The 12,116-nt window shown below is 43.4% G+C and overlaps 1 protein-coding gene and 1 pseudogene across 1 annotated transcript in view; both read left to right on the plus strand.

Moving 5' to 3' along the window:
• The first annotated feature begins 591 nt into the window (after positions 1-591).
• IL2RB (interleukin 2 receptor subunit beta) overlaps positions 592-12,116 on the plus strand; it is a 129,006-nt gene continuing 117,481 nt past the window's right edge. Inside the window, exons 1-2 of the mRNA XM_073574344.1 lie at positions 592-674; positions 2,477-2,554. Coding sequence (XP_073430445.1) covers positions 665-674; positions 2,477-2,554 — 88 coding nt within the window. The 5' untranslated portion in view covers positions 592-664. The remainder of the gene's footprint in view (positions 675-2,476; positions 2,555-12,116) is intronic.
• On the plus strand, positions 3,196-11,713 carry LOC141088153 (protein phosphatase 1 regulatory subunit 42-like; annotated as a pseudogene).

Below are 12,116 nucleotides of genomic sequence, written 5' to 3' on the forward strand. Positions count from 1 at the left end.
AACCACAAGACTGATTTCATCAACCCAAGTATCATTTTAATCAGTACAAGAGCACCAACCTGTCAGTGTTTGTAGTTTACTGAACAAAATTCTGCTGACAGGTCCGCTTTGATGGTTGCAATCACTCAGATTGAGAAGGAATTGTCCAAATAGTAGACAACCCCTTTAATGCTGATTTTTAGTTCCATGTTTTTTTTTATTAGTTGAACGCTGCCATCTCTACAATGACCAATTCAAAAACAAGTGTTTTTTTTTACAAACGCTCATTTGACCAAATATCAGCCCTTGTAAAAGGGCCTTACCTAAAGTTGTGCAATGTGTGAAATTACTCTGCCCAGTTGGTTCTTTCACTGCGTATTAAAGAGATAAGACCAAACCAGTTGGTAAATGTTTAGATCTTCTGCTGATAAAGTTCTCCAGGCTCCTGAATATATCGAAGGACAGGAACATGGATCCATTTTCTTGGCTTCCATTTTTTTAATACTTCTTTAAGAGACCTAAATACAGAAGAAACCAAAACTCCTACTCACCCTGACATCAAAACACATGAAACCATCTGCTCCTCCTCCCCACAATTTCCTGTTAGCTAAGGTGAAACTGACATATATAACTGAGGACTGAAGTGGACAGGAGAAGACCCGAACCCCATAGAGCAAGGTATACAATGAGATCTGGTAAGAAACATTGATGGTTCTTAGACCCTTCTATAGTGAAGGTAGGATTATACCGCTATACGGATGAGAGATGGGACGTTATGTACAAAATAAAGGCTCATACTCACTCTCGCATGAAAACCTGGCACTCGGACCGGAGCGTTCGGCTACATGTATTTCTATGTAGTCGCACACTCTGGTCCGAGTGCCGGCGGCAGTGCAGGGTTTTCATGCAAGAGACTCGCACGAGAATAGTCCGAGTCTCTCACAAGTGAGTATGAGCCCTTAAAGACAGTTCTGATCAATTGATGAGCGCATGGTGCAAATAAATATGTCTACGGGGTAAAGGAACAAAATTCTAGTATATATATATTATTGTAAATTTATTGTACTGAGATGGAAAATCATTGATTGTGGTGAAGAGATAAAATTAAATGAATTTCGGTAACCTACAATGTTGAGTCAATGCAGATAGTTGAATGTCATCTTCCATACTTACGACTTTTAACTTGTATCTAGAAAAATTGCCTTACGTCCATTTGTAGAAAATGGCCATATCATTTTATGAGTATGCTCCAATTAAATCCAAAATAATACTCCAATGCACCTCGCTCTAAATAATATTTATTTGATAGTTTGACAGAATCTCAAACTTCCTAAACTTTTGTGGTTTTTATTTATTTTTTTTACAACTTTGTGTTTTTTGGTATGGAATTTTTTTTTTCAATTGTAGCATATCATAAGTTTCCCTGTAAGGAAAAAAAAAGGGCACGTTAAAAAATCCCACTGAAAATACATGAAAATGATGTCATTTTTTTATAAGTCTAAAAAAAACCATGTATGAAAGAATTCTAAAGTTATAGTGTGAAATTCACTTCAGAGAGTGTGACTTACTGCTGAAGATGAAATAAGTCAGACTTATGGGAAGGCAAAAGTCATTGTAAGTAACCGGCTATGGTGGCTAAGTGACTCATGTTGAGAAGAGTAGTAATATGACAAAGATGAGGGGAGTCGAAATATAACTTTGGGGTTACACTGAGTTTTTAAGGAGGGTTTTTCAGTTTGAAAAATTCAACGTTGAAGCTGCCTAAACAAAAAATTATTTTCTGGATGCTTTTTTTGTGTATCCCCATTTTTCGACTTCCATATTATTTCATTGGTTCACATGATGCTTTTTTCACGTACTAAGGACTCATGCACGTGGGTGTTCTTTTTGTTTGTTTTTCTATGGGGCTGTGTACATGTCAGATTTTTTGATAGCTTCGGTTCTAGGAAAAAAAAAATCGCTGCATGCCCGTGCTTGATCCGATCGCACTTGGACCTAGAAACTCTACAGTTTCTACGGAGGGCAGTCCGTAGAAACTATCAAACTGCACGCGGATGACATCTGAGCGCAGTCTGATTTCCACAGAATGGAGAAGATGGAGACATTTTTCTCACCATCTTCTCATTTGGAAGTATCGGATCACACTATGATTACACTCTGATTAGAGTGTGATTCGCGTAATCGACCCGATTCTATCGGATGAGCGAATATACAGTCTTCTGCACCTTGCCTAAAAAACATGCCATGGGCACTATAGGTACATTTTCCAATTACATTGATTGGGAAGCTTTTTAAAGGGACTGTCTGTAAATATATATTTTTCTAGATTCTTAAGGCTTCAAAATAACAATCAAATGGTAACTTACCAGCCCCGAAACTAAACGCTATGACTGCCCTGGGTGCTGTTTGTGTGCCAATAGATGATTTTGCCATATCTCACCCATTTGCACTAAGTAATGAATTCTATATTTCTAATTACTCCCAAAATGCCTAATAGGTTCCGATACAGGCGGGATGTCATCAGCTCCTGGGATCCATCTGCTCTCTTACTTCTTCCTGCAATCCACCGTGATGGGTAAATATAATACTCTCTGGATACTTATTCATGAATTCATTGTATCAAATGACCAAGGCACGGCTCGGATTGAGTCATCAATGGAGGTTAACATTCACTGAATCCAAAAAAAAAAGGATTGAACACAGAAGAGTTGATATGCAAATTTTATTACAAGATTGCAGAGCTTTTTATGATATTTTACAAAACTGGAAAGTCTCTAGAAAAATGTTAAATGTTTTTATTATATTTCCTGACAATTGCAGTCGCTGGAATAACAATATAAATACCATTGATTGGAATATATGCAAGACTCCTTTTCTGGTCCAGTCAGACGGCCGTATATATCAGATTGAGATCAGAACACGGTGCACAGACTGGCCGGCAGCTCTCCCGACTCGGGCGTGACAGCTTTGTGTATTTCTATGCAGTGGTCATGGTTTGGTCGGGAGAGCCGCCGGCCAGTCCGCCTTACATTATAAAAGTATCCTGGTGGCTGTGGATGGCACAGATTTCAGAGTAAGGGCTCATACTCACTTGCGAGAGACTCTCGCATGAAAAACTGGGGCTGCCGCCGGCACTTGGCCCGGAGCTTGCGGCTGCATAGAAATACATGTAGCTGCATGCTCCGGTCCGAGTGCCGGCGGCAGTCCCAGGTTTTCATGCGAGAGACTCCCATGAGAATCGTGCAGGTCTCTCGCAAGTGAGTATGAGTCCTAAGGAGCATGTGCAGTCTAGAGATGCAGCAAATTTATTAAAGGAAACCTGTCCAAAAACGCTATTTACCTGCAGATCTGAGAGTTAGGCCGGAGTCACACTACAGCGAGATACGGCCGAGTCTCGCAGGTTAAAACCAAGCTCTGGCACCGGCACTCCGGAGCGGAGCATGCAGCTCCATGTATTGCTGTGCGGCTGCACGCTCCGCTCCGGAGTGCCGGCGCCAGAGCTTGGTTTTAACCTGCGAGACTCGGCCGTATCTCGCTGTGTGTGATCCCGGCCTTATTAGCACAATTGCGCCCCCTCAGATTGCATCTTGGAAGTTTCTCCCACTCCTGATAAGCGGAAATAAAATTTTGTTACATTCAATGAGGGGTGCACAGCTATTATAGGAAACCTATCTTGTCCAAAATGTTACTTACTTACAGATATAGGGTTAGTGTGCAGATAAATAATATTAAAATCCTGCCTGCCCTCCCTGATCAGCGGCTACAGGGAGAAAATGAACTTATATTCTCCCTGTAGCTGATCGCTTCCAGATATAGAGACGGTGCGTGGAGCCGTTACAGTCATCTCCCACTACACAGTGCACGGGTATCACTCTCCAGCACTTTGACAGTCCGTTGTCAATCAACATTTGGTGCCAAGCCTCTCCTCTTCAGCTTTCCGACTACTTTTCTTCAACATTCTGGTGCCTCGAATCAATACCGTCATGCGCTCTCTTGTCTCTTCAGCCAAGAGCAGAAACCCTGCTCAGATGTTCTTTGGCGCCTATATCGCTAATTTGTCCGCTGTAGTAAATTTCTACTCCACTGTATTGAGCAGAACATTCTGTATGGCCAGGTAGGTTTTGGCCATACTATACACTGTGTAGATCCCTTTTGAAAGGGAATCTGTCAGCAGGTTCTTGCTAAGTAATCTGAGAGCAGAGCAGCATAATGCAGGGGGCAGAAAGCCTGATTCCAGCAATGTGTCACTTACTGGGGTGTGTGTTGCTGTTTCAATAAAATCAGTGTGAGAGTATCATTACAGGACTAGCTATCTCATGCCTCCTAGTCCTGCTGCTCTATCTAACCCACCCCCACCTCTGATTAGCAGCTTTCTGTCAATATACAGTGTACACAGAAAGCTGCCAATCAGTAGAGTGGGCGGGGTTATACACAGCTCAGCATTCATAGCTCTGCTAGATCTGTAACAGAGAAAACTTGCATCAGAATGACAGCCAGCCGCCCAGCAAGCGATACATCACTGGAATCAGTGACTCAGACCCTACACCATGCTGCTCTCAGATTACAAAGCAAAAAAGGCTGGTTTTACATGTCCAATATTCAAAACCAGAATATGGACTGCAATGTCTGACACGGCCATTGGTCTAGTTGTGACCTGAACTCAGCAGCCCCCAAATATGCCTATGGGGCTACTGAGGAGACCCAATGGCCTGTCTGTACACTGTGATCTGTACTTAATGTGTGAAGCAAGTCTAAGGATGGTAAATATGTCTGACAACATTTTCGATGGTGATGGCACACAGCACAAACAGTAGCAAAATGGAAAAGACTCATTTGTAAATCAGACATCCTGTGATATCCTCCTAAGAGGTGAAGGATGGGGCTTCAGTACTTTTAGGAACAGAGGCTGAGTACCTAAATTAGTGCACCAAGCAATCATAAAATCTAACAAATTAACGCGCTTGAAAATAAGCAATAAATTAATGATTAGTACGGTACCACAGTGTCATAGTTTTATCATAAGCAGCGTAATTACTGGATCCTATATTTCTAGGGATTCATAATATATTATTACAAGAAACTCCCTTGCCTTCGAAAACGAGCATTCCTGGAGAAGAAAGGAGATTTCCTATCATAGCAATTGTCGTCTTTTGCGAACACGGCATTATATGCTGAACCGATCCGACTCGGGGGACCCTCACAAATCCCTAGGAGAAAGTAGCCGCAATGATAAGAAAGCAATTTATATCTTCCCTGCACAAAGCCGCTGCTGACCCATCAATGTGATAGAGGTTCACTTACTAGGCTGCCCAAACCCAAAAGTCCCCATCTGCATACAAAGCGTAGTATAGATGTGGAGAAAGGGAAAAATTACTTGAGGGAACTTTTATCATAATTATTTAACCATTGGAAGACTTGTCACAAATCTGAAGAAAAGTGCAATATAATCAGATTTCCAATGTTGTGAGAACAGACAGAGGTTTATAGGAGGAGAGACGCTACATCAAACCGACAGCCCCAGTAGACGTTTCTCCATTGCCACGATACTGTCTTCAGCAGGCATCTCTAAGGCTCTGTTCACCCTTTCTATTGATTTTTGACAAAATATCAGAACATAGTAAGATCGAAAAGGTTACAAATCCATTAAAGGGTTATTCCCAAAAAATGAAGTAATCCCCTGTCATGAAGATAACTTGCTGATATCTCAGGGTCTAATGACTGGTACCCACAACGATCCCAAGAATGTGGCTCCCTGAATGGAGCAGGAGTGCACATGCTTGGCCTCCACTCCATTAATTGACTATTGGACAATGGTCAGCTATTTCCATCCCATAGACAATTAAAGTGGATCCAGGGCCCCATTCTAGGGATCGCTGGCAGTTTTTTTTCCTTAAAGTTTATGGATAGAAGGCGGATTAGGGACTGTTTTATCAATGCTCTGTATGTACTTTAGTCAATTTAATAAACGTTAAGTCTCATGGCTTCTTAGAGTGGGATCCAACATGCAGGGCCGGCGTTATGGGCAAGCAGTCCAGGCAGCTGCCTAGGGCCCCCGCTCTTCCAGGGGCCCCCAGCCAGCGGCACATCACACAGCCGCTATGGGGCCCCTGTGAGCCAGGGGGGCCCGCCTGCCCCCAGCGCCGACTCCCGCCACCGCACTGAAGGAGGCAGTGATGGAGGAGAGAGCGTCATCTGATGCTTCCTCTCCCATCATTCCCCGCTCTGCCTCTGACACAGCGGGGGCGCGATTACGTCATCGCGCTCTCACTGTGTGCCAGACAGAGCAGGAGGAGAAAGGAGGAGACAGGAGCAGCCAGCAGCGCGGGCACGAGGATAAGGTGGAGTGTTTTGTTTTTTTTAAATCAGTGTGAGTATTGGACTGTGGGGCCACTCTGGGGGGACTATATACCATGCTGGGCTGTATTATACCAGGCTGGCCTGTATTACACCATTCTGGGGGGAGCTATATACCATGCTGGGCTGTATTTTACCATGCTGGGCTGTATTATACCGTGCTGGGCTGTATTATACCATTCTGGAGGGGCTATATACCATGCTGGGCTGTATTATACCATGCTGGCCTGTATTACACCATTCTGGGGGGGAGCTATATACCATGCTGGGCTGTATAATACCATGCTGGGCTGTATTATACCATGCTGGGTGGGCTATATACCATGCTGGGCTGTATTATATCATACTGGGCTGTATTATTCCATTCTGGGGTGCTATATACCATGCTGAGCTGTATTATACCATGCTGGGCTGTATTATACCATTCTGGGGGTATATACTATGCTGTGCTGTATTAGACCATGCTGGGCTGTATACCATGCTGGGCTGTATTATACCATGCTGGGCTGTATTATACCATTCTGGGGGGGCTATATGCCATGCAGGGCTGTATTATACCATGCTGGGTTGTATACCATGGTGGGCTGTATTATACCATGGTGGGCTGGGCTGTATACCATGTGGTGCTGGGCTATATACCATGTGGTGCTGGGCTAAATACTAATCAACTGTGTTATATACCATGGAGGGTACATTTTACATTATATTCTATAGGGGGAGGCTGTGTTATATAATATGGGGGGCTACATTATATTCTATGGGGAGGTGGGCTGTATTATATTCTATTTGGGGCTACATTATATTCTATGGGGGGGGCTGTATTATATTTATTATATTCGATGGGGGCTGCATTATACTATATGAGGAGGGCTACATTGTATTCTATGGCGGGTCTACATTATACTATACAAGGGGCTGCATTATATCCTATGAGGGGGTTGCCATATATTCTATGGAGGGGCTGCATTATGCTATATGGGGGTGGGGCTGCATTATATTCTATGGGGGGTTACATTATATTCTGTGGAGAGGCTGCATTATACTCTGGGGTAGCTGCATTATTCTCTAAGGGGTGGCTGCATTATACTATAAGAGGGGGGCTGCATTATATTCTATGGGGGTTACATTATATTGTATGGCAAGGCTGCATTATACTCTGTGGGGTGGCTGCATTATGCTCTATTGGGTGGCTGCATTATACTATATATGGGCTGCATTATACTGTATCGAGGACTATGGGGAAAACATTATATGAAGAACGATGGGGTGCATTATGCTATGTGAAGTGAATTGTACTACATGGGTGACTATGGCAGTGCATTATACTATATGGAGAACTATGAGGAGTGTATTATACTATATGGAGGACTGAGCAGTGTATTTTAATATATGGAGGGCTATAAGGAGTGTACTATACTATATGGAGGACTGAGGAGTGTATTATACTATATGGAGGGCTATGGGGCAGATTATATTATATGGAGGACTATGGGGTGTAAACTTTAGATGTGCTGCTGATAACATGATACTGTATGGTGATCTGTTAGGGTGTGTGCACACGTTGCGGATTAGTCTGCGGCTTTTTCTGCAGATAATCCATATCTCTTGGCAGAAACCGCAGGGTAAAACACATGCATTTTTCCTGCGGATTCCTAGCATGTGTACAGCGGATTTAATGCAGGTTCTAGTGTGGTTTGGCAATGTGGATGAGAGAGAGATTGATTTGTATGTCCCGGAACGTACACTGCAGCTGCGGATCCGCAAAAAAAGAAGTAACATGCTGCAGAAAATAAACCGCAGCAAATCTGTGCGGAATTTTCCGCAGCATGTGCACCGCGGATTTGGTTTTCCATAGGTTTACATGGTACTGTAAACTGCATGGAAACTGCTGCGGATCCGCAAGACCAAATCCGCTGCGGATCCGCAGCAAAAACGCAACGTGTGCACACACCCTTAGTGATCCATTAGTGATCGTTCTGTCCCCATCATTCTTTCTCAGATGGTGGAAAGAGGCTGGGAAATAAGTATTGAACGACTTCTTCAATTTTGTCGATCATTTAGTGTCCTGAACTCAGCGCATGTAAATACAATCGAAATGCTTCTGTGTGATGTGCAATGTTAGCATTTGGGGCCCCATTTTAAACTTTGCCTAGGGCCCCACTTTGCCTAAAACCGTCCCTGCCAACATGGGGCTCTCCTCTTCCTTTATAATTTAAATAAGTAAAAGCAATAGTGCATCTAAATAACATTAGGTACTTATTAAACATCGTTTTTTGATTAAAAAAAAGAGTAAAAGCCATCCCAACAGCATCAAGGTGTACCCAAATCGGAACAGTCATAACATCTAGTATTAAAGCTTTTGTCAAAGTGACGTCAATGTGAAGAAGGGCCGAGCAGGACTGGGTCCTGAATATGGGTACCAAGCCAGAGATGGTTTTACACAAAGTGGGACCCTGGGCAAAAGTTTAAAGTGAGGCCCCATATGCTCACATATTTGTCCATCACACAGAAACATTTTGATTGCAGTTACATGCGCTGAGTTCAGGCCATTATATGAGCATGATCAACAATATTGAAGTCGTTCAACGCTTGTTTCCCGGCCTCTTTACACTAGCTGACAAAGAATCATTGGTACAGAACAATCACTAGTACATGAATCAATCTGCGTACAGTATCAAGTTATCAGCAGCAAATCTTAAGTTTTCACTAGGCAATGTGCTGCTGAGAACAGTGATTTCTTTTCTGCTATAAACATTCCAATCACTCGCCATAATGCTCCATATAGTATAATACACTACCCATAATCCACAATATAGTATAATGTATCCTATAGCTCTCTATATAGTTTAATGCACCCAATAGTCTTCCATATAGTGTAATGCACACCGTAGTCCTCCATACAGTGTAATGCAATCCTCATAGTCTTCCATATAGTACAATATACTCCCCATAGTCCTCAATATAGTATAATGCATCCCACAGTCCTTAATTTAGTATAATGCATGGGGAATGCATTATACTGTATAATGCATTCCCCATATAGTATAATGCATTCCCAATAATCCTCGCTAGAGTATAATGCAGCGCCCATTTAGTATACATAGTTTTATGCACTCCCCATTGTGCTTGATAGAGTATAATGCAGCCCCCAGAGAGTATAATGCAGCTCTAACAGTATAATTCAGATTGCATAGAGTATAATGCAGCCATTGATAGAATATAATTTATCCCTTAATAGAGTATAATCCAGGCCCCATAAAGTATAATGCAGCCCCCAAAGAGTATAATAAAGCCCCATAGAGCATAATGCAGCCCCATACAGTATAATGCAGCCCCCATAGAGTATAATGCAGCCTATAGAGCAGTGGTCCCTGACCTTTCTGACCTTGTGAGCCACATCCAGCTCTGAGAGAGGGTCGTGAGCCACATCCAGCTCTCAGAGAGGGTCGCGATCCACATCCAGCTGCTGAGAGAGGGTCGTGAGCCACATCCAGCTCTGAGAGAGGGTCGTGAGCCACATCCAGCTGAGAGAGGGTCGCGAGCCACATCCAGCTCTGAGAGAGGGTCGTGACCCATGTTCAGTTTCGAGAAATGGTTGCGGGCCATATGCGGTTCCCACACTCCCTCACATTAGTGGCAACCAAAGCCCCCATTATGGGTATAATGACAGCCAAAGCTTTTCCACAGAAGTAGTATACCAAGAACCAAGGGTTCCCACAATTGCCCCCTTCTGTATTCTCTCATCCAGCACTCCCACCACACTGTCGTATCCAGCTTCAAGCACCTCCTCTGACTGGTAGTATTATCCTGTCTCCAGCACACCATCCTTAAATTATCTCTACACCCCCAAGACAATTATATGTGCATCCAGATCTGCTCTTCTGTGCCAGACTACTCACAAAAATTCACCATTTTGAGATGTGCTCTTCATAGCTTTTTGCTAGACCTGGAGCTAATGCACCAAGCTAGCAGACAGCCGCGAGCCACAATTCATGAGATCACGAGCCACATGTGGCTCCCGAGCTACATATTGGGGATCCATGCCATAGAGTATGATGCGGCCCCAGAGTCACTCTGTGACCCAGCTGCAAACTATACTATATCCCTATCTGCTGTATGATATATGGGTCCCCTCATGGACAGGTCTCCCGCATTCCCCGAGATGGCCATAGGCATAGCCTGTAGGTGAACTGAACACACAACTGCTGGCATAGGGATAAAATATAACATAACTTTATCACATATAAATATAAAAAACTCAGCAGCATTGTCACACACCCCTGTTGTTACAATGTCTTCTTCATCCCTGCCTCCCCCTTCATCCTCATAGATTATAATGCAGCATCATAGAGCACAAAGCAGCCCCACAGCGTATAATGTAGCCCCATAGCATATTATGCAGCCCCACAGAGTGTAATGCAGCCCAAGGAATATAATGCAGTCCCCATAGAGTATAATATAGCCCCATAGAGTATAATGCAGTCCCCATAGAGTATAATATAGCCCCATAGAGTATAATGCAGTCCCCATAGAGTATAATCCAGCTCTGGCAGGGAGCACAAAGCAGGCCAGGGACATGGTCTGACACTGGGGAAGCAGAGCGGTGAACACAGATGACCTGTCTGGGTGCAGAAATCTCACAGTCTTATACCTGTATGACAATAACATTAGGGAAATAAGGAGTCTCGGATTCCTAACAAACCTAACTCACCTGTACCTCCAGAATAACTGCATCTCCTGCATAGAAAGCCTGGGCGGACTGAAACGACTCGAGAAGCTGTATTTAGGAGGAAATTATCTCACTGTCATAGAAGGACTGGAAGGACTTGAGGAATTGTGAGCACGCCATATTGAGAGCCAGAAGATTCCTCCCGGAGAGAAGTTGCTGTTTGATCCCAGGACACTTCATTCCTTGTCTAAGTCTCTATCTGTACTGAATATTAGCAATAATAACATTGATGAACTAAAGGAACTTGAGGTTTTGGAAAACATAACCCAACTTGTGGCTGTGGACAATCGCCTTAATGTTATCAAGGATCTGGAATTTGTTCTGAAGAAATGGCCTCAGCTGTGGAGAATGGATCTCACTGGAAATCCAATCTGCCAGAAGCCAAAATATAGAGATAAAGTTATCATCATTTCAAAGGCACTAGAAATTCTGGATGGTAGAGAAATCAAAGAAATGGCCCGGCAGTTCTTACTGAAGTGGAAAGCTTCAAAAGATGCCCGGAAGAAAAGCAGAGAAGAGGATGTGGCTGGTGGATTGGAGTTTCAGCAGCTGTATGGTGTGGAACATCCTCAGCACATTCTGCCCATCCAGAATCAGAGATATGTAGAACAACATTATAAACGGCAGTCAGTCTGCAATGATGGAGGATAGCAAGGCATCGAATGTAAGACCGGGTGAGAATATAGTGCCTACAAGACCATAGTGCAGACCAATAAAGGAACAGGACATAGGTAGGCTGTTATAATAGGGTAGTATGTACAATTATGGTGCCTTACACTTGAAAAAGGAGGAACAGAGTCAGTCCCCAGCACCGCAGAGTGGATCGTAATACGGTAGGTAGTGTGACGGTACAACTAGTAGTTCTCCTTAAAACTTTTAACGGGACAAACTGCAGTCAGCAGCCTTAATATAACGGAACAATACATAGAACAAACATTTCTGTATTCTGCATTTCACCCAGCTGTCAGTGTGAAATACATGATATTGATATGGCAGCTTTGTGGTGCCACCTAGTGGAAGGCTTAGAGCTAGCAGTCTGCAGAAAGGTGGGCTA

This window comes from Dendrobates tinctorius, unplaced genomic scaffold, assembly GCF_039654945.1.
Source record: "Dendrobates tinctorius isolate UK_male_01 unplaced genomic scaffold, ASM3965494v1 ptg000038l, whole genome shotgun sequence".
NCBI classification, from domain to species: Eukaryota; Metazoa; Chordata; class Amphibia; order Anura; family Dendrobatidae; genus Dendrobates; species Dendrobates tinctorius.